We start from the raw sequence: 22,987 nt of genomic DNA, 5'->3' as shown, positions 1-22,987 counted from the left end.
GTCGTCCTTGACCTCACTATGTAGACCAGCAGGCTGGCCTTGAACTCACAGAGATTGACCTGCTTCTGCCTTCCAAGTGCTGTACACATGGAATTCTGAGGCTGCAGGAGGCAAGCCTGTCACCAAGGTCCCATGCAAGGTTGTGGATTCTCTTCCTGACTTGGGCTGTCTACAGGGCTAGCCGGGTCCCTTTATCAAAGTAGGTCTTGTTTTGTTTGAGGATTTTAAAGGAACAGCCAGTAAAACAAGGCAGGAGCTGAAGGGAGCTAAGACTGTGTGTATGTGTTGTTTGTGTATGCATGTATGTTGTGTTTTGTGTGCAGCTGGGGCTGTTGCACACACTGTTTCCACAAGAGAGTTAGATTTCTACCTCCCTATGACAAAGCCCAGAGAAGCTGAATATCTTACTAAGGTCACAGAGCTTAAAACTGGCCCACCCATGTTGGACCGGAACATTCTAAGCTCAGCTGCTTCCAGGGCCCTTGTGTCATTTCTATTTGGCAAGGTCGAGTGAGGCAGGGCTCCTATATGTGTGCTCCTTGTTCTCCTGTAGCCAGCCCCGGAACACCAGGACAGGGACCTCTTGGTTGTCCTGTGCACCTGAGTTTCCAGTCCTGGCCTTGGCTATTGTGCCCAGGGTGGGGGGAGAAGCTCTGCCCCATTAGAGCTGATTGAAACCCGTCCTGATCCTGGTGGGCCCTGCTTTCCCCACAGAGGTCCTCATAGCACTTAGTGGTGTACAATGTGAAGCGCAGGTGCCCCTGCCCAGGGTCTGCCTACCCCAAACCTTATCTCTGAGAAACAGCATGTAATGGTTCTGCTTGATCATCCTGGCTGGTTCCGAGAATGGGAAAGGAGGGCACATGGGTTTATATGGAGAATTAAGGGCTTTATTTATTTAAAGGCAGTCAGATAAAGGCCAAGCTTGCCTTGGACTCTGTAGCTGAACATGACCTTGAGCTCCTGATCTTCCTGTTTGAGCCCCTGAGTGCCGAGTGATGGGTGTGCAGTCTCTCTGTTTTTGTGGTGCTGGAAGCCAGGGCTACACACATGCTTGGTGAGCACTCTGCCTGCCCAGCGGCTTTCTCAGCTCCCCGGCACTTTAGAGCAGTGTTCATCTCACAGCGCACAGAGTGGACTGTTGGAAACATCTTTCTCTTACCTGCACAGCACATAAGCCTGTGTTCATGTGGCATTGTAACAGGGTCCAGTTCACAGGACCGCCTGTCACCAACTAAACACCTGCCATTTTGACTTTGTTTTGAGGGAATACCAGCCAGCATAGTAGGGAACCCTTGAAGCAGGAGGAAGCAGGGCTTGCCTGTACCCCTCAATATCTGCCCTTAGTGACCCACTTCTTCCACCAGATTCTACTTCCTAAAGCACACCCCACCCCAATACACACACACACACACACACACACACACACACACACACACACACACAAACAGTGCCCCTGGCTGGGGAAGAGTATGTCCACACATGAGCCTGTGGGAACCATTCACACTCAACATGAAGTGATCTGGGTGCTCACAGTCCCAATCCCTACAGTTGCAAAGGTTTCAACATTGTTTAAAAGTCCAGAGTCTCTGCTGAGTCTCTGTGAAGTACAACCAGTTACAGACATGCAGTCATGCCTGTTGTTCTGGAAGATCAAGAGTTCAAGGTCATCCGTAACTACAGTCAGTCTGGCCTACATGAGACCTTGTTTCAAAAAACAAAAACCTTCAAGTCACATGCTCCTGACATACAGTGGCACAGAGCAACCCCCCCCCCCCCCCCAAAGGTATAGGCATGGCTAAAACACAGTGAGGCACAGGAAACTGGAATCTCTAGGTCGGTATCTGAAGCTCACAGCAGCGCCCTCTGGGCTCTGAAGACTTGGGCAGCCCCATGGCCTGTTGTGGTGAGTGAAACCTTTGTTTTGGGCCTGCCCTACTCTGTGCCTACAGCTTTCCTCGCTGGGCATGTGTATGAGTTTGCTTTCTGTTGTTTTGATAAAACACTGACCAAAAGCAACTTGTGGAGGAAAGTAGTCCAGCTTGTAGTCATAATCCAGCACCAAGGGAAGTCAGAGCAGGAACTCATGATAGGAGCCGAAGCAGAGGCCATGGAGGAATGCTGCTTACTGGCTTGCTCAGTCTGCTTTCTTACACAGCCCGGGACCACCTGCTGGCTCTGCCCATGTGAATCATTAATCAAGAAAATGCCATGCCTCCAGACTTGCCTACAGGCCAGTCTGATGGAGGTGATTCCTCATATGACATTCCCTTCTCCAAATTGCTCTACCTTATGTCACATTGACAAAAAAACCTAACCAGCACAGTGTCCCGTGTTCCTAGCTCTCCTGGCATCCAGGTGTCTGTGTTGTACCTGAGGCTTCACCTTCCCAGCTTTGTGCCTCTCGGGGGCCTTCATGCAGCTTGCAGCCTGAGTACACATTACCTAACTCACACACTTTTCTTCTGGAACCTTGGTTTGAGCTTCCATGACCCCACCACTGTTGCATGCTGCCTGCCTGTGAAACCAAACCAGCACCACAGGGCCTTGGAACTGTGCCTGCTCAGCTGAACCTGGAGGACATGTCCCCAGGCAGCCATGCATGTCACAGCAGAGCATCCTTGCAGGTGGTCTTTTGAGAATCTCAAAGGAATGCTTTCCAGAAGGGTTCTCTGTCCAGCTCAGGAGTGTTTGAGGGTGGGGGCTGGCCTCAGGGCACTTTCCTGTTGTGTTGGAGTCAAGTCTGAGCCAGACTCTCATTAAGCCCTGAGCAGTTACAGTTCCTCTGTGCTTTGTGCAAAGCCACCTTGTCCACTTTAAATTTGCTCTTTACCTCTCTCCAGACTGTGCGTTGTCCACATTTTCCTGTTCCATTCTCTGCTCTCTACTTGCAGTCTGACTAAGAGCAGTGAGGAGTGACCAACCTGCAGCCTGGTGCTCTGCTCTCGAAATTTCCTCTGCCAGTTTATTTCATTTAGTTTGTTTGCTGAGTTAGGGTCTCCTTGTACAGCTCTGGCTGGTGTGGAGCTCACTGTGTAGACCAGGCTGGGTTTAAAGGATGCACTGCTATGCCCAGCTTATTTTGTTGGTTTTGGGTGCACCCTCCTTGAAGGCCTGGGTACAGGCGGGATGCAGCCAGATTCATTGCCAGAGCACAACATGAGCAGGCAGTGGGAGGTGCTCGCTCGTTTTTTGGCACATGCTCCCCATGCTCCCTTCTCTGGCCTTCACTCAGACTTCTCACAGCAGGCCATTCCTGAGCCAGCCACTGCAGCAGCTATTCTTCTGTCACTGAGGCAGGACACCAGACAGGAACGTAACAATGCTCTGTTTTGGCTCTTGAGTCTCATGGCTTAAGAGGTTTGCTGTGTGCTGGCAGGAGGTATGGCTGGTCACACTGTGACAACAGATGGAAAACACAGCTCAGGCTACAAGTGGGGCTAGGCTACAGAAAAACCTGTCCCCTAGTTCCCCCTTCCCCAGCTAGGTCCCACCCTTAGTGACTCCACCTTTGAACACAGTGACACCAGCAGGGACAGGGTGTCCAAACACTGAGCCTGAGGGACCCATCACGTCCAAACAGGCGTGTGTGCATTTGTTTCTCTGAGATCTGATGAATGCGGAGTCCCAAAACCACCAGTGCAGTGGTGTAGATTTCCCCCACCCTGAACACGGCCCGTCCTCTATCCCTTAATTCAGTCCTCACCCATTGGAGCAGCTAGTTGCTTTTGAAATAGACTCACATAGCCCAGACTGGTCCTGAACTCTGTTTTGTGGAGGATGCCATGAGCTCCCACCTCTACCTTTACCTCCTCCTGAGTGTTAGAGTGACAGTTGTGTGCCTCTACCTCTGGCTTGTCCTTTTTCCTCCTCCTCCTCCTCCTCCTCCTCCTCCTCCTCCTCCTTCTCCTCTTCCTTCTTCTTTTTTAATGTTTCTTTAATTTGATGCGTGTGCGCCCTGAGTTTATGTCCGTGCACCATGTGCCTGGTGTTCTCAGAGCTCAGAAGAGGGGCTAGGGCCTGGAACTGGAGTTCCAGATGGTTGGTGCCTCCATGTGGGTGCTGGGAACAGAATCCTCTGCAAGAGCAGTAAATGCTCTCCACCACTAAACCACCTCCCCAGCCCCTTGTTTTGGTATTTTTGAGACAGGGTCTTTGTAGCCCAGGCCGGCCTGCCCCTTCCATGTACTGGGGATACTGGGTCTGTGTCATTATGGTCAGCCTAGCCCGTTGTATTATAATATAGTTTATTTATCTGCCCCATGACACACACACATCAAACCCACATACCCAAGGACATCTTTGTTTTCCCACTTTTTGACACGTGCCTTTAACCCCAGCACTCAGGAGGTTTGAAGCCCACACGGTCAGCATTGCTCAGGGAACACTGTCTCGGAACAGAACAGAGGAGGACACCTTTTATGGGGGTCCTTCATCCTGCAGAGGCAGGCACTCTCTTGCTGTGTGCTGGCCCACCAGCTTGAGGCAGGGTAAGGGATAACAGCCAGGGCTGCCCTCTAATTTGTTGTATAGCCAAGGCCTTCCTTGAGTTTCTGATCCTCTTGCCTCTGCCTCCTGAGTGAAGGGACTTTAGGTGTGTGCCACCATGCCTCATGTGACTGCAGTAGGCTTCTGTGTGTGGACACCTGCACCCCCAGGGCAGTATAGGGGAATGAGCTTTGGGGACCTCAAGGTAGCATCTGCCATTTGTCTTAATGAGATGTTACCTTTGGCAGACATTACACATGGTGGTGCTCCCTGTCACCACAGCCTCACCGGCACCTGGCAGTGTTAGTAGCTTTGGCCATTATCTCACAGTTATGCCGTGACTTCTCACCATCAAGGGCAGAAACTTGGTGTCACAGACCACAGTGAGTAGTCCACCTCCTGCCTGCTACCACCTGGACTGCCCTCGTGGCCAAGGGCACAGTGTTCAGCAAAGCTGCTTCCTGCCCTTGACCTCACGCTAGGAAGATGGCTATTGCCCTAGGAAGGAGGAAGTGTGCCTGGCTGTTACAGGCCTGGTCTCTGCAGGTTCCACTGTTCTGGGCCCCCTGAAGGGTGCTTCTGCCCTGCTGAACTGTCTGAGCCTCAGTTCCCTTGAGTATGGAGCACATGGAATATTGATGAGGACTGCTTCCCCCCAGTAGACTTTGCTCTGCTCTGCCATTTGTCCTTACCCTTGGCAGCTCCTCCCACACTCAGTTCTCCCTTGAGGGTCCTGTGTCACCCAGGCATCTGCCTGTGGGACAGGTACCAGGCTCATGGGGACCATCCTGGAACTGGTGTTCTCACAAGGCCCTGCCCTCCCTGGCTGCCACTGTGTATGTCGAGATCTTCTCCACAGCCAGAATGGCTGAGAAGAATCCAGTTGGAGGCAGCAGAGCCAGAGGCTAGTGCAGTGGGCTGCTCCTTCTGTCTCAGTGCTAGGGAACTGCTGGGAGGTGAGCTGCCGTGTGGGCTCAGGCCAGGACTGGATTCTGGAGCTTGTGGTACCTCCTTCAAAGACCCCTGAGAAAGCGAGTAGGTGTGTCTGTGCACAGAGAGTCTCTGTGTGTGTGCGTGCATGTGCGACCATGTGTAGAATGTGGACAGGAGGGAGGGCCATGAGTGTTCTGATGGCAGGTTTGTGTCTGAGGTGGCACAGAGAGGGCTGTTCTCGGAGAACCAGTCAGCAGGTCACAGGACTGTGTCCTCCCCGGCCCAATTGCACCTGGTGACTCGGGGTCAGAGGACACCAGGGCTGCACGTGTGATCAATGTCATTGAGTGCCTCTGCTTAGCCAGACCTAGGGGTCCATGTTAGTTCAAGGATCACAAATATTAGGATGGGCTTCTGTCACTTGTGCCTACCATACCTGCTATCTATGGGATACTGTGATGGGGCAAGCTTGCCAGCAAACTGGGAGTCAGCCAGGTAGACAGCTGTAAGGAACAATCTAAACGGGGGCGTGGGCCTCACAGATCACCAGTATGGGCACCTCAGGGCTACAAGGCCAGACTGGCCACTGTCCAGGCATTTGGGCTGAGATGACAGATGTCCTGGAGAAGTTTCCTTTTGAGGACATCTGGAAAGCTGCTGGAGGAGGCTGGAGCCTGGTTTGTGGGGCCAGAAGCTGAGATCGGAGGTCGTGGAGGCTTGAGCCATATGGAGGCTTGGGCACACAGGCTGACAGGCGTGTATTCCCCCACTCTCCTCGGTAATCTCCTGACCCGATAAAACTGTTGAGAAACTTCCCAAAAGTGACTGTTTCCTGGGAGGTCGGCACCGCTGCAGAGAGCTTATCTTGTTACCTTGAAGATCAGCCGATTTTGTCTCAAGGCAAATAATAAATGGTGGCAGAAAGGAAGCTGAGGCGTCTAGGCTGCAGTCCTCCCAGCCCCCCCATGGCTAGCCACCACAAGTGCAGGTGACACAGGGACAGGGGTCACAGCGCCATCTCAGACCCTGTCTTAGCAGAGAGCCCGCCTTTCTTCGTGTTTGAGTTGGGCCTGCTTGCCCTGGCTTGCTTTGGGTCAGAGCGTAGCCTTTGTTATGAGGGCCGGTGGGTGCAGCTGCCTGAACGAGCATTTCTGCTCCCTTTGAACCCCCACACCCATTCTGAGCAGACTCTGGCAGCACGACCGGTTACAGCCAGCTGAGAAGCCGAGGGGTAGGGGGAGACCTGAGGGTGCTCCAGTGTGCTTGGCTCTCTGTGCTGGGGTCAGTTATCTTCCTGAGGAGATGCCAGTAGACAGATGCTGGACATCGACTTCTGCACAGACTGTCCAGAGATCAGAGTATGTCACCCTGAGATAGGACACATGGGGTACACGTAACCCAGGACAGTTCCTCTGATGCAGCCCCTCCCCACTGATGTAAGTGCTCATGCAGGCTCTGCTGCACAGTATGGGGACAGTGGGCAAAGTCCCTTGCGAGGGAGAGAGGCAGAAGCAGCTGGAGTTGAGTCTGAGCAGGTGGCTCGAGAGCAACGGTCATGGCTTTATTTGACTCAGGAGCTCAGGCTCAGGGCATTCTGTGCCTGAGGACCCTGAAGACCTGGCCACTGGGGTGGACACACCAGTGCCTGCCATTGTGTCTATAGGTGGTCTCTTTGAGTTTGCGTTTGAGGAGGGGCAGGGGTAGAAGGATGAAGCAAGGTGAGGCCTTGGGTTGGCCCAGGGACCCTCGCTCTCTGGAAGTCAAGGGCTGTGGTTGAGTGTGCAGGCCTACTGGGAGGCGGTTTGTTGTTTAGCAAAGTTCTGGAGTTGCATGCAGGTCACGAGTGGGGCTGAGTTGCAACATCGGGTGAGATCAAATGGCGTGGTGGCCAGGCTGGGGTTGTTCAGGGATAACAGAACTTGCTGTCCTGTGAGGCTGGGTCCCTACACCCTCATCCAGCTCATATCTTCTCTGTGCTTGTCCTGTGGTTGAGATTGGGGGTGGGCCTTTCAATTTAAGGGGGTGCGAAGTGCCTTGATTGTGGCTGAGGATTTGGTTGTGGTTTCCTCAGAGAGCTCACCAGGGCAGCCCAGGGACGGCCCTGACGCGCTGCAGGAGTGGCAGGCCCATGGGTGAGACAGGCCAATGTATCTGCTCTGTGTGCTCTGGGGGCAGAGCTGGGTAACGTCCTGGCTGTGACATCACTGGGGTCAGTGGGCAGGAAGCATGGCTGCCTAAGAAAGCTGCTCTGGAGGTGGGCGTAACCACTGAAGGGAGTTGGGCAGATGATTATTTGAGAGATTGTTATAAAACTTGGCTTTTTGGCAGTGTGGTGGCGCATGCAGGTGGATCTCTGTGAGTTCCAGGACAGCCAGGACCACATAGTGAGACCCTGTGTCCAAAAAAACAAACAAACAAACAAAAAAACCTAATAAACTGAGCAACAACAACAAAATACTAATAAAGCACAGCTTTTCAAAAAATAGGTTTTGTTTTGTTTGTTGTTTTTAAAGAATAGCTGGTAATAGTGGCATATGCCTTTCATCTTAGGGAGGTGGAGGCAGGTGAATCAGGAGTTTGAGGCCAGCCTGGGCTACCTGAGACTCTTTAGAGATTAAAGAAGGAAAGTCAGGACATCCAGAGCAGGAGCCACCCACACAGGATAATTGCCCTAGAGCCAAAGGATAGGCCCCAGGCTCACCTGGGCAGTGGGGACAGCACTTACGCTCTTGGTGCTGCCCTTAGTGCCCCAGAAACAAATGCCCCTTCCTGGCAGCAATGGTTTAGTGTGTAATGTATGAAAGGATGACTGGACGTGGTGGGCACACTGTCATCCCAGCAGGTGGGGTTGAACCCACCATGATTAAGTAGCAAAACTCTTGACTTTAAAAACAAAAAGAGAGAGCTGGGCATGGTGGCGCACACCTTTAATCCCAGCACTCAGGAGGCGGAGGCAGCAGATCTCTGAGCTCAAGCCAGCCTGGTCTACAGAGTGAGTTCCGGGACGGCCAGGACCACACAGAGAAACCCTGTCTCAAAAAAACAACAAAACGAAGCAAAAAGGGGAAAAGAAAAGCTGGACACACCTGTCTCCTTGGCACTTTAGACACAGAGGCAGGAGGATTGCAGAACACTGGGGGCTGGCCTGCTGTAGGTGTTGAGTTCCAGGTCCGTAAGACTTTACAGAGCTAACAGACTGCACACCCAGGCCCGGGGGCAGAAGACCGACAGTCCTGGGCCATTCCCAGCTACATGGTCAGTTTGAGGTAAGCCAGGAGTGTGTGAGAACTGCTCACAAGAAAAAGAAAATTTAGCTGGGTAAAAGGAAGCAGTGGCCGGCCGACCTCTGAGTTTGAGGACAGCCGGGACTACACAGAGAAACACTGTCTCAAGGAAACAAACAAACAAATGAAAAAAAAATCTAGTGTCCCTGTAGGAGACAGACAAGAAGAGGGAGTGGAGGAGTCAAAGTGCCAGTCACGTGGAAGGACGCTAGGTGGGGCCGCCTCTGCTTCAGCTCAGTGACACTGACCCAGGAGGACAGGTTTTGATGTTCGGAGCTTCCAGGTCAGAGGCATTTGTTACACAGCCACAGATCCCATGAACTGTGAGGCCCTGTGGACACTTGAGAAAAGACACATTCACAGGGACAGAAAAGTGTTTGATGGGGCTTGACAGCAGTTCTCTGGTTCCACTGCCCAGGGCTGCAGGAGGGTAGTGGTCCCTGCTGGGTGGTGTCTTCAGTTACAGCCTTATGAGTCTTGCTTGAAGAGGCAGCAGATCTCTGAGTTTGAGGCCAGCCTGGTTTACAGAATGAGTTCCAGGACAGCCACGGCTACACAGAGAAGCCCTGTGTCAAAACAAACAAGAGTCTTCCTTGAGATGTCATGTTGTGAGCTTGCTGGGTTTCTCTTTGAGTTAGACAAACATACTTACTGTGGGTCACTAAGTGCATCACGCTCAGCATTTTGCAGTCTGCCTGCTCTGTGGGACCTGCTCAGTGACAGTGAGAGCCACAGCTGTGGGCCTGGTTCCCAAGCTCCAGTCACTCACAGGGAGGCACCATTCCCAGCAGGGTCCATAGCCTTGGCGACCACACTCATCCTGCCAGGAAGCCAAGGGAGAATTCCTTAGCAGCATTTCCCAACAGGCTGGACTTTACTGGAAAGGGGTGGCTGCCAGGAGGTCTCTGGCTAGGGCTCAGCCCCGGCAGCCCTCCCTCTCCTGCCTGCAAGCCTCTGAGAAGACAGCCTGTGGCCTGGCACCCCAGGAGTGCTGGAAGAAGGGATCCACACCACTCCTTTCCCTGATCTTCTGTCCTGGATGGGGAGTAGGATGTGGATGGGGGGATACACTGCTCAGCACGGTTGACGTACAAACTGTGACGCTCCTGGCTCCAGGAGAGGGCGCAGCATGCTCTGCCACCTTCACCCAGCTCACCTTGTCTGGCTCTAGATGGGACCCATCCATCACATATCTGGACTTTGCAGCCTTGAGACCAGTGTCTCAGACACAGCCCTGCTCTTCCAGACTCGGGGTGCTGCCACAACGTAATTGTCGAGCTGGAACCATGTCTTCATAGCCACCAAATTGAATTGAGGTGCATATGCCTTTCAAATACATGACAAATTTTTTCATGGGGGGTTCAAGACAGGGTTTCTCTGTGTAGCCTTGGCTGTCCTGGAACTTTCCTTTTAGACCATGTTGGCCTCAGAGATCCGCCTGCCTCTGCCTCCTGAGTGCTGGGATTAAGGGTGTGTACACCACTGCCCGGCAGCAACTTTTTTTAAATTTTAAATATTTGTTTATTTTATTTTTATTATTATTATTGTTTTGTTTTTCGAGGGTTTCTCTGTGTAACAGTCTTGGCTGTCCTGGAACTCAACTCTGTAGACCAGGCTGGCCTTGACTTACTTGAGATCCTCCTGCCTCTTCCTCCCAAGTGCTGGGGTTAAAGGCATGCGCCACCACTACCGGCTGTTTGTTGTATATCTGGGTGTGGATGTCTGTTGTGTGTGTTAGGTGCCTGGGGAGGGTTCAGGTTCCCTGGAGCTACAGACACTGGTAGCTGCCTTATGTGGACGCTGAGAACCGGACTCCATCCAACAAAGAGCGGTAAATGCTCTCAATCAAGGAGCCGGCTCCCAGCCCTTGTTTCTTCTTTCCCTTAGAACAATACTGTATGGGTGCTTTTGCCTGCATGTTTGTCTGTCTGTCTGTCTGCACCACGTGCACATCTGATTCAGGCAGAGGCCAGAAAAGGGTGTTGGAACCCCAGGAACTGGAGGTAAAGACAGCTGTGAGCTGCCATGTGGGTGCTGGGATTGATCCCAGGTCCTCTGGAAAAGCAGCCAGCGCTAGTAATCGCGGAGCCATTTCTCTAGCCCTGCCCCCTTCATTTTTTTTTATTTGAGGCAGTTTTATGTAGCCCAGGCTAGCTTCTAACTCACTGTGTAGGCAAAGATAACCTGATCTCTTGCCTTCAGTTCTCAAATGCTGGAATTACAGGTGTGCGCCACCATACATAGTTTATGGGGTCCTGGGGATGGAATCCAGGGTCTCACGCATGCTAGGCGAGCCCTCTACCAGCTGAGCCCCAGCCCCTTGCCTGTCCTCCCTCACCCTCCCTTCTTTTTGAATCAGGGTCTCTCCTGTGGTCTACACTGACTTTCTGTGGCAGCCATCAGGAAGCCTGGGCACTAACACTCTGTCCTTTTGCTCAGTGAAAGAGTCCCAGTCTGTCTAGCCCTGAAATTCCCAAGGTGGGTCAAGATGCTAGCTTCCCTCTTGACTGCCTGGGTACTGAGTATGAGCACCTTCCTCACCCTGGCCCTGCAGTACTGGATAGGGTGTCAGTGGAGCCTCGGCCACACTTCTGTAAACTGTCCCCTTGCCTTACAGCTTGCATAAACACTTCCTGTTGCCTCACCCAAGCTGCTCTCTGGAGATGGAGAGAGGTCTCTAGCCCTATGTCCCCATGTTTGTCTTTGTGTCGAGTTGCAGGGAGAGGGAGTAGGGGGGTGTCTTGGTACCAGCCTCACCTGTTCCCACTACATTGCCCAGGCCCAGTGACCATGACACTCATCTCACTGCCCCACAGGATCTGAAGCCAACTGGCTCTCAGCCTCTTAACAGTGTGGACCCTGCTGGTGCTGTCAGCCAGATACAGTGGCCCTGCCAATACTCTGGCTCACAGCTGTGTCCTCTGCCAGAAGCGTGACTTCAGCAAGCTTCAGGAGTGACACATGTCCCCAAAGAGTATGGCTATTGCAGCTGCCTGCCAACAACACATAGTCAGGCTTGTTAACCTGATAGGACCAGGTTGAGTGTCACCTCCAACCTACCCTAGGGATAGTGATGTGACCCCCTTAGCCACATAGGTTCTCCAGCACCCACCAGGACCCTTTAGGCCACTAGTGACCTCCCACATGTACTAGGGGCCAGTCTAGAAGTTACTGAGATTTCACAAAGTGTCACACCTGCTGTCACCTAGCCCATGGGACTGACTTTCTTGCTGTAGAGGTGGCACCATGAACTAGGACCCTGATGACAGCAGCCAGATGGAAAAGCAACCCTGGACTGCAGAAGGGCAGGTCCTTGCCAGGACAGACAGCTGTCTTATACTTCCATGTCACTGTTCACTTACACACGGCAGGAACCTGGAGGCAGAAGCTGATGCAGAGGCCATGCTACTTACTGGCTTGCTCCTCATAGCTTGCTCAGACTGCTTTCTTATGGAACCTAGGAACACCAGCCCCAAGATGTCACCACCCACGATGGACTGGGCCCTCCCATATCAATCACTAATTAAGAAAATACCCTATAGGTTTGCCTACAGCCCAGTCTCATGGGACATTTTCTCAACTGAAGCTCCTTCTTTTCAAATGATCCCAGCTTGTGTCAAGTCAACATAAAACTAGCCAGCACAATTGATCCCTTGTCAGCTTAACATACACAAACATATCACTGTTAAACCATAACCTTTCCTTTCTTGTTTTTCCCCAAGATCACACGTTAATTTCAACATTACAACATAAACATTCCAAATTTTAAAAGTCCCACATCTTTAAAAATTCAGTTTCTTTAAAATAGCCAATCTCTTTTAAAATTCAAAGTCTCTCAGCTGTGGGCTCCTGTAAAATCAAAACTAAATACTTTCTTACTTCAGGAGGGAAGAACCAGTGAGTGCACAGTCACAATCAAACTAAAACCAAACCCCTACTGTGTACATAACTCAGTATCCAGCCAGTCACTGGTGGCACACGCCTTTAATCCCAGCACATAGAGGCAGAGGCAGGTGGATTTCTGTGAGTTCGAGGCCAGCCTGGTCTACAGAGTGAGTTTTAGGATAGCCAAGGCTACACAGAAAAACTGTTTCAACAAACAACAAAAATTAAAAAACAACAGCAATAACTCAGTATCCAGTGTCTGGGATCCACTCAAGATCTTCTGGGCTCCTCCAAGGGGCATGGGTCACTTCTCTGACTCTGCTCTGTGGCTCTGTGCACACAGTCAGTCTCCCAGGCTTAGGCAGCTTCACTGCGCAGCTACTGTTGTTTTTGGTGGTCATCCCATGGTACTGTCATCTCCAAAATGCTGGGGTCTTCTGCTCCAGCTGGTATGTACTTTGACCAATAGCCTCATCAGCTCTCCATGACTTCTCCATGCCTTCAGAACCAGTATGACTTGGGTGACTCTCACACTACCAAGTTTGGCTACAAACAGGAAGTACAACATTGGCCACTTCTCACACACAACTTCTGTGTGCTCATCCTGGGAAAACACTTACCAGATTTCACTCAATGACGCCAGTCTCTTCTTAGTCACAGCTGGTTCTTCAGCCTCAGCTGAGCAGTGTCCACTGACCCAGCAAAGCAACAGTTTTACTTATTAATTCTGGTCTCTTGTTGATCACAGCTGATTCTTCAGCTCCAGCTGACCAGACAGCACAGCTTGTTCACACAGAAGAACTGGTAGAGTCTTTGCTTCCCTCTGAAGCTTGACAAGGCAGGCCTCCATCGTCTGCAGCGCTCTCAACATTCTTAATTCCAAGCTCCTACAGAACAGCTCACTGAGCTCTCAACACCCAATGGCTTCTCTGGCCCAAAGTCCCAAAGTCCTTCCACAATTCTTCCAAAAACGTGGTCAGGTCTCTCAGCAATACTCCACTATCCTGACACCAATTTCTGTTGGTTAAGGTTACTGTTGCTGTGATGGAACATCGTGACCAAAAGCAACTTGGGGAAGAAAGCTTATTTGTCTTATACTTCCACGTCACTGTTCATCATTGAAGGTGGGGGACCAGTGTCAATCACTAGCCCCTGCACCAGAAGGAAGCCCAGTTCCCACTCCCCTGTCTCCATCCCATTTACCATGCCCTCAGGTAGTGCCTGACCCACCCTCCACAGCCCCGTGTTTCGGTGCCCAGAGGATAACAGCCACACTGATGTCTCCTCAGCTAGAGAGCCAGTGCTGGCCACTTCCTGTCCACCACTCCCCTGCCACTGCTAACATGCTCTCCCACTTTTTTTTTTTTTTTTTTGTCACATCAAACCTGAGTGTAACCTTCCACCCTCACCCTGTGACATTGCTGTAGCATTCATTTAGGGGCATGTCCCAGTAGTCAGCCCATTTCATGGGGTGGGGGTCATGACACTGCTGTCTGGGTGTTGTTCCAACACCTGCCTGCCCCTCTTGGGGGTAAACTTGAGATCCCATGATGGATGCTCCCTCCCTCTTCTCCACTCACCTCCCAGGTTTGGTGGCCACAGCATCTCCTTGCCTCTTGTGTGGATACTTTCTTTCAGTCCCTCACCGACCCATTGGCTAAGAGAAGCCACCACCCGAAGACCCATCCCGTTCTTTGGGGACCCGAATGCAGTGTGGGTATCTTCTGAGTGTAGCAGAGGCCCCTTCTGTCTCGCTAGGACCTGTGGGGAACCAGGGCTGGTGTGCTGTCCTGTCTGCGTAGTTGCCAGTGGGAGGCATGCTGGGTCCCGACAGGGCTGCCTTTCTGTTCATCTGCCTGCTTACTTACTGTGAGTGCTGTGTGCTTGGTGCCTTGTTGCTTGGGTGGTCACTGTGTGCAGGTGGACAGCCTCATGGGTCTCCCCTGGCCCATGACCCACTGAGACCCAGCCCCTGCAATGCCTCTCTCTCAGAGCTCAGCATGCATACATGTTACCGGGAGTCCTGTGCCCCTTCAGGATGGTCCTGAGTGATGCATTAGTGGAGGGGAGGTGCCAGCTGTAACAGCCACAGCACCCTGCTTTAGGGTGGCAAGACCATGTTACTTCTTGGTTTGGTTTGATTTTAGACAAGGTGTCATGGAGCCCAGGCTAGTCTCAAACTTGCTGAGTAGTTGGAATGACCTTGAATTCTGACCTCCTGCCTTTGCTTCTCAAGTGCTGTATTTACAGGTGTGCACCACCATGCCTGAGTCCAGATTGCTTCTTTCTCAAGCCTAGAATAGCTGTTGGCACCACATAACCTGCCTGAACTGCAGACCCAGGGCTGTGGTCTAGTACAGAGCCCCCAAGCCCTGCCATCCACAGGCTTGCCTTCTCCTGCCATCAACTGGCACCCGTCACTCACTGACCAGATTGGGGTCGGGCTGATGCTGGAGCTGTTTGGTGCTCTCAGCAGCCAGGATCTCAGAGGGCTGTGTCCCTTCTGACTGAAACCAGCCCAGGGGGCCGGGCTTCTACAGGGTCCAGACTGTGTAGTCCTTTCAGACCTGGCTGGAAGAGTGAGACTTCATTCCAGAAGGTTCTTGGATGTGCTCGGTGGATCTGTATGTGGGTGTGGGGGTGGGCACATTAAATGAAATTTGTGTGCTGGACCCCTGATTACAACAGAGCCTCCAGACCGGAGGGTTGCTGGGGGGGTGTGGTAGGAGTGAGTGGTTTAGAGCACAGGACACCTTTGGAGAAGCTAATTCCTCAGGCTTCTCAAGGCCTTTGAGTCTGTGCTGTGGGAAGAGCTTGGATGTGAAGCACCTGCCGTCCTTCACATGGCCTGACTGCACTGTCCCAGGTCAGAGGGGCCAGAGGTGGCAGCCACAGCCAGCTAGGCTACTAGGTCCCTCCACAAGACCACCTGCTGGGCTAGTGGCAGGCATTAGCAGGGTAGCTCACCTTGGTCACCTGTCTCCCCCACACTGACTCAGCCAGTGGACCTCCAGCTGTCAGGCGAATGGGTCAAGGCTGTCATGAACAGCTCTGGTCCTTGGTTTGTTGTGGAACACGGAGCGACACTCACTTTATTAATCTCTGTGGGGTCACTATGACCTTGTGACGGGTGTGGGTCTTGGCACTCTGCCCAGAGGCTGTTGACTTTGGAGGCAAGGTCTTGTCCTGCAACGCAGATTGACCCAGGATTCACCATCCTCCTGCCTCAACCTCCCAACTGATGGCACACCACCATGCGCGGCTCGTTTTGTCTTTTGCAGGTCCACCCATGCCATCCACAGCCCTTCGGTAGCTGCAGTCAAATGACGGGTTTGGGTAGGTTGTTCAGGTGGCTGCTGGGCGGGGCCTCTCCTCTGAGTGAATGGCTGCTTGTTGACAGGAAGGGCCCAGCCTGTATGGCTAGGAGCCCAGGTTTGTGACTGCAGCCAGGTCACATGGGGACAGCCACTTGAGGTCAGCCTTCCCAGGTCTCAGGAAGGCTGAGCTGCGCATCCCTGTCCCTGTCCTCTGAGACTGCTGTAGGAGAATGAGCAGCCAGGAAGTCTACAGAGCAAGGGGAGTGCCTGTGTGGCCATAAGGCCACTCTCAGAGCTGGCACCTTGGGCTGCCTCCCCCAAGACTCCATGCATGTTGTGGAGGATGTGTCCTTTCCTGTCTTGTCCTTGTCTCGGCCCTCAGAAGTCTGGTGGCATGGTTGATCCCCATGTTCTGCTTCTGCACCAGCCTCTGGAGCGCTTGGCCCTGGTGGCAGATGTGGGCCAGGCCGCACTTGCTGTTCATCTTCCTGAGCACCTTCTAGGCCTCAGGCCCAGTGCCACAGTGACTGATGGTTCAGCCAGCAGGGCCACCTGACCTGTCTCCTTTGCTCTGAGTGGTTCTGTGTCTTTCAAAGGCTTCCTGTAACCTGTCTTTTCATTTATGGTAAGATACGTCTCCAGTGTACGTATCCAAGCATGTGTATAAATCTTGAAAAAAGGAAGTGGAAGGATAATGAGTGGGACTTCCCCTTGCTCTGTGGCCCCCTAATCCACAGAGACATCCACACAGGCAGGCAGCGCACAGAGGTGGCTCCCATACTGTCTGGCTGGTGAGGGATTTTGTTTTCTTATTTTTTAGTCAGGGTCTCACGTAGCCCAGGCTGGCCTCAAACTTTCTGTATAGCCAAAGATGGCTCCAGGCACTGCCTCATCCTCCTGTGAGCTGGGATTCACTCATGCAGCATGTGGCCATTGGACCCAAGGTCATGTCCAGCTCACATTCTGCTTCTGGATGGCTCCACCAGTTGCTAGACCTTTAAATCTCAAAAATGTGAGCTTTGGCTGTAAATTCTCCCACTGTCCTTGGTGTGGCACACCGAAGTGTGCGGTGGTGCCAGGGTTGGCTCAGTGACAAGTGTGCACCTGGTGTGCCCAGCATCACACAAGACCAAACACCCCACCACCCTATACAGCATGTTCGTACGTGGTTTGGTCCTGTGCAGGGGGGTGGGTTGTCTTCTCAGCATCTGCCATTTGTTGTCCCTGAGGACATGCCACTACTCACTGGGTAGGAGATTGGGTTGTGGTGTGGCTGTGACCCTGTGCAGGGGGCCTCACGTGTGTCTAGCACAACGGCCCTCATGTATGCTGCCTCTTGTACATGGTCCCGTGTGAAGAAAGGGGGTGCGGGGTATTCTGTGATGTGGCTGAGCAGCTGGCCTGGGTGTGAGGGGCTGACCCTCTGGAACATGTCTGGAGAGCAAAGAGGGTTCAAGGTAAGGGGCTCTGCAGACAAAGGGGCCCTTGCCACCTCCACCCTGGGGTCCAACTGTGTGCCGTTTGTAGGGCCGCAGGCTGCTTCACCCTGCCTCACCTGCCCCTTGGCTGGCTGCTCCTGCCATGCCAGCTGGTGGTATTGGTTCTGGCTCTGGCCCAGTGTGCAGTGCCCCCTTGTCCCCTCAAGGCCTGCCCTGCACTGGGAGGCATTGGCACTGCAGCTGTGCATCACCTCAATGTCTAGTGGAGAAGTGGAGGGGGCAGGAGCCTGTGGACAGCAGCATCTTTGAGAGAAGGTGGCCTGGACCCAGTGAGTTCGGGAGCAGACTGGAGGCTGAGCGATGTGGTCAGCAGGTTTCCTGTGGAAGCTGCTGCATAGACACAGTGTCCCAAGGACTGGACAGGTGTCCCCACCCCAACAGCAGGAGGCGTGTGTAATGAGCACCTCAGTTGGGCTCATGGTTTGGAGGATCCTGCAACTGGTAGTGTTCTGGGCCTGGGGACTGGGTGATCTGCTCCACAAAGGCCACAGCGTTTTGAGCTGTACCCTCCTCCTTTCCTCGGGAGTAGGCCTGTAACAGCATCCAAGGCTCCTGACCTGGAGTCCAGCCCCTCGCCCTCCCTGTTGCTGGCTGCCCATGTCTCAAGGCTCTGCTTCTGTGACTTTGACTCTGGCAGTTGGAACTCCTACTGACCCTTCAAAACCCTTTGTGTCTCTGAATGCGCTGTGTGCTCTGGCCCTGTGTGGCTGGAAGGGTGTGTACTTTGTGTCCACTGAAGCTTTCCCTTTTTGTTCTCTTGTAGGATTCTGTCTCACTGAGACCATCCATCCGATTTGAAGGAAGCCAAGGAGTGAGTGTTTCCTGTCCTGACACACACATGAGCTGTGGAAGAGGGTGGGCACGGGCTGGCTCCTGCCTGTCCACATATGGGTGGCCCCAAACTGGACCCTGACACCCAGTGAAAGCCATGTGTGAGAGCAGGGTGGTCATCTCACAGTGATCCTTGGGGTGCCCTCTCATGGGTGGATGCCATTCATGCCCCCAGGGAGGGCATGTGTGCAGTATTCAGATAGGAATGCCTCCATGGCAATTCCTCTACCCCCAACCACGTTGTGGTTCTGGGGAGGGAGCCAGACAAGTGCTTCACCACTCAGCTACATCTTTAGACCTCTGTCTTAGTCCCTGTCCTGTTGCTGTGAGGAGACACCACAACTAAGACACGTCTTAGAGCACATTGAAGTGGGGCTTGCTACAGTTTCAGAAGGTTCGTTTGTCACAGACAGAGCACAGCGTCACAGGCAGATGTGGTTCTAAGAAGTGAGAGTTGTACTCTCTGGTCTGTATGCAGAGAGAGGCTCTCGGCCTGGCATGGACGTGTGACACCCTAGTGACACACTTCCTCCAACAAGGCCATACCTCCTAATCCTTCTAATCCTATCACATAGTGCCATTCCCTGGTGACTAAGCATTCAAATAGATGAGCCTGTGGGGTTATTCTTATTCAAGCCACCACACCTCTTTCTCTGTCCCACCAGCCAGCTCCCAGATAACGATACAGAGACTTATTATTTATGAAGGCTTGGCCTTTAGCTTAGGCTTGTTGCTAACTAGCTCTTATAACTTAGCCCATATTTTTTTTGTTTGTTTGTTTTTGTTTTTGTTTTTCGAGACAGAGTTTCTCTGTGTAGCTTTGCGCCTTTCCTGGGACTCACTTGGTAGCCCAGGCTGGCCTCGAACTCACAGAGATCCACCTGGCTCTGCCTCCCGAGTGCTGGGATTAAAGGCGTGCGCCACCACCGCCCGGCCATATTTTTATCAATCTACATTCTACCATATGACTTTTACCTCTGTCCCATTCTGTGCATCTCTCTTGCACCTAGATTCATCTCCTACTTCCTCTCTCCCTGCCCAGAAGTCCTGCCTTTACCTCTTGCCTAGCTGTTGGCCATTCAGCTCTTTATTAAAACAGTCACAGCAATATATTTTCACATAGTGTGCAAATATCCCACAACATTTCCCCCTTTTTTTCTAAATAAAAAGGAAAGGTTTTAACTCTTAACATAGTAAAACTATATACAGTGAGAACAATTATCAGGTAAGAGTTACATTTACAATATCTGGTCCATTTGTATTTGGCAAATTCAGATAAAATACTGTATTATCTTTCCCATCTTAGTGAGTCCAAAGTTTTATACCTAAACCATTCTCTATCATAACTTGTATTACCATCCTAAAAATACCTTTTTAGACCTTAAAACATCTTTATAGATAAACAACTTAAGCTTTTTTGTTTCTCAACCTTATAAACTTTACATCTCTAATGTAAGTTTCTTTTCTGAATTTGGTAACAAGGAAAACTCTAAAGCTATAACTATCTAGTCTTCAACCCCATCAGAGACCTGAGAAGGATATATTACCTGAGTAAGCAGGAAGTGCAGAGCAAGCAACTTCCAAAACTAAGAGACGACAGAGACATCCAGCTGCCTGGAGAGTCACCCCAAGGTTCCTATGCAACATTGGGGCATCCATCTTTGGCTTATAGGCCTAGAATATCTGACACACTTTTCAGTGAAGCAGAAATTTTGAAGGACTGTCCCACCTTGTCTTGACAAAGCTCTGCAGTCACATTCTTTTGTGTCCTGCTTGTCTAATATGGACAGCATGCTGTCTGCAGTCAAGGCAAGGGGAGTTTCTTGCCCAGTGGCTAACTTTTTCACAATAAAGGCAAACTCCACATGGAAGTTCTTCAATGCCCATCATTCTTTCTTGAAATAGATTGGTGCTGCCAGGAGCAGACGCATCTTATTGTTTGTTATAAAAAGCCTTATGTTATTAAAACATCTTAAATGTCATATTCTGGAGGTCTGTGAAATGTTTGAAGACCATCTATCTATCTTAAATATATTTCTGTTTGACCTTGAAAAAAAATACCTAACATGACCACAAATTTGATTGTTAGTGAGTAACTACTAACCTGTATTTCTTAATTATCTTAAATAGTTTGTAAAAATAACTCTCGAGGACTAGAAATTTACCTTACATTGTTAAAATAGCTGCATAGGTACAATACCTTAAACAAGAATAGAAACATATATACAATGTAACAAAAATAACTTTAAGTTTGTGTCAATATACAGAAATCCATACCATTGTAAAATATTTGAGATTAATAGTTGCTTTTTTTTGTTTTTGTTTTTGTTTTTTTTCTAGACAGGGTTTCTCTGTGTAGCTTTGTGCCTTTCCTGGAACTCGCTTTTGAGACCAGGCTGGCCTCGAACTCACAGAGATCCGCCTGCCTCTGCCTCCCGAGCGCTGGGATTAAAGGCGTGCGCCACCACCGCCCGGCAATAGTTGCTTTTTAGTTTAAAGTAGATTCAGTAATACAGCCCTTTATCCTATCACTCCTGTATCCCCCTTTTTTCTTTTCAGAAGAGATCTTGAATCTAACCTCTTTTGCTTAGTTTCCTCCCTTACCATATCCAGTAACAACCTTCAACCAACCCCCCTAGACAATGACAAACATCCATAATCCATTGAACAACCAAAAACCATCCACCCCACCTCTAGAGAATGTGGGTGTTGTGTTATCTAGACTTCTTCTGTTGTAAGTCTTGGGAAAAGTAGCTGTGTCGTTGGTTGTCCAGTCTCTGTGTGATGGGAAAGTGCAGGGCTTATCTGCAGTCCTGGCTGGAGTAGTCTGTGAGGCTGGACCATCCCAGCTAGCAGCTTTGAAGTTGTTCTGGATGCAGGATTTTGAAGAAAATGCGATAGAGGCATTCTGAGAGGCTGGATCACCTAGGCTGTTTGTCTTTATTGGTGTTTGGTCCTTTTTCTAAAAACACACCAACTTTTAAAGGTAAGATATATATCTGCGTTAACACTAGTATGGAATGTGCAGTGTGCACAAGTCAGTTAAAGATGATTTTTTGTTCTATGTTTGAGCAGGAAAAGGCATCTGTTAACTTCATAAGTCTATTTGGACTGTATAACCAAACTTCTATCCTTGCCATGTGAAAGGATGGCATGTAATAATAAGTCGTAGGGACTCTGTAGCCAACAAGATTTATCATGTCTCATCCAGTGTCAGAGTTGTTCCCATGTAGAGGGATCAGCATATAACTCACCTGTCCTGCAGTCTTTCTTGGTTTCTTTTTTCATGTCTGTAGCCAAGATTTGCAGGAGGTCTCACCCAGTCAAAGCTGATCTTCATTAATTTTGAAGAGCACCATAACATTTGTTTCCTGTGGAAACAAAGGCGTAACCTCTCTCCCAGTGCAACATATTTTCTGACTTGCATTCTGAAGTTAAGACATTCTTAAAATACATAGGTTGGTTTAATTTAGCGGTTTCCATAACCCAATGTCTCTCAGCAGCTATTGCTTTTTGTACATTTGAAAAAATTCAAAGTTGACAAAACACCATACAGGATCCAGACGCCCTGTGCATTTCCCATCTTTACGTGCTTTATTCTTTTTATATTACTTTATTCTTTCTTTAAGGACTTTTTATTATTTCAAAATTATTTTCTCTATGACTGTCTATACCCATTTTTACTGTACTTATTTAGAGATTTTCTCAGTCTGGACCACTTTACTGTGCCCCTGCAGCCTTCTCTGACCACGTGAGCCAAGCCTTAAACCTGCTGTTTGGGTCGGTCCCTAGCCAAGCCTGACGCCCGCAGCACCAACCTGGAGCAGACTTTACCTGAGCCAGCATTGCTTCTGCTGAGCACGTGGGCTGCTTAAGTGCTCGCTGTGGCAGCCGCACCTCTGTGAGCTGCAAACATTGGGTTCCTAGGGAGCCATCTCCATTTTTTGTTGTTTTTTTTTTAAGATTTCTCAGGCCCTATGTAGAAATACGTGCCCAGAGGTTAGGCACCACATATAATGAGTCTTTGTCCCACCAGCCAGCTCCCAAATAACAATACAGAGACTTATTATTAATTATGAAAGCTTGGTCTTTAGCTTAGGCTTGTTGCTAATTAGCTCTTAAAACTTAAATTAACCCATATTTTTATTAATCTACATTCTACGAAATGGCTTTTACCTCTGTCCCATTCTATGTGTCTCTGTTGCACTAGATTCATCTCCTACGTCCTCTCTCCCTGCCCAGAAGTCCCACCTATACCTCTTGCCTAGCTGTTGGCCATTCAGCTCTTTATTACAGCAATCCCAGCAATATATCTTCACACAGTGTACAAATATCCCACAACATTTTTCTCCCTAATTTTTCTGCATGTCTGCCTGTGCACTGACTGCTCAGTGCCCGCTGAGATAGAAGAGAACTTTGCATGCCCTGGGACTGGTGGTTGAGAGCCACCACGTAAGTGCTGGAATCTGAACCCAGGTCCTGTGCAAGTGCTCTTAATGCTAAAGCAATCTCTCTAGCCACTACTTTTTACTTTTATTTTGAGACAACATCTAGCTATATTACCCAGAATTGGTCTTATATTGAGAATCCTCTTGCCTCATCCTACTGAGTAGCTGGTGTGGCCAGCCTGTGCCCTGGTCTTCTCCTTATATTTCTGTGTGGTTTTAGAGCCTTTCCTGGAACTCACTCTGTAGCCCAGGCTGGCCTCGAACTCGCAGAGATCCACCTGCCTCTGCCTCCCGAGTGCTGG

The 22,987-nt window shown here is 50.6% G+C and overlaps 1 protein-coding gene across 1 annotated transcript in view; it reads left to right on the top strand.

Annotated features, from left to right (window-relative positions):
• Nucleotides 1–22,987, top strand: part of Ell (elongation factor for RNA polymerase II) — a 48,033-nt gene that overhangs the window by 13,345 nt on the left and 11,701 nt on the right. The window contains exon 2 of the mRNA XM_052752617.1: nt 18,170–18,217. Within this exon, the coding sequence (XP_052608577.1) occupies nt 18,170–18,217 (48 nt within the window). The remainder of the gene's footprint in view (nt 1–18,169; nt 18,218–22,987) is intronic.

Source organism: Peromyscus californicus, unplaced genomic scaffold, assembly GCF_007827085.1.
Source record: "Peromyscus californicus insignis strain IS unplaced genomic scaffold, ASM782708v3 Scaffold_23__1_contigs__length_62951481, whole genome shotgun sequence".
NCBI lineage: Eukaryota > Metazoa > Chordata > Mammalia > Rodentia > Cricetidae > Peromyscus > Peromyscus californicus.
The sequence above is the reverse complement of the archived record's forward strand: the minus strand, read 5'-3'. Positions and strand labels throughout refer to the sequence as shown.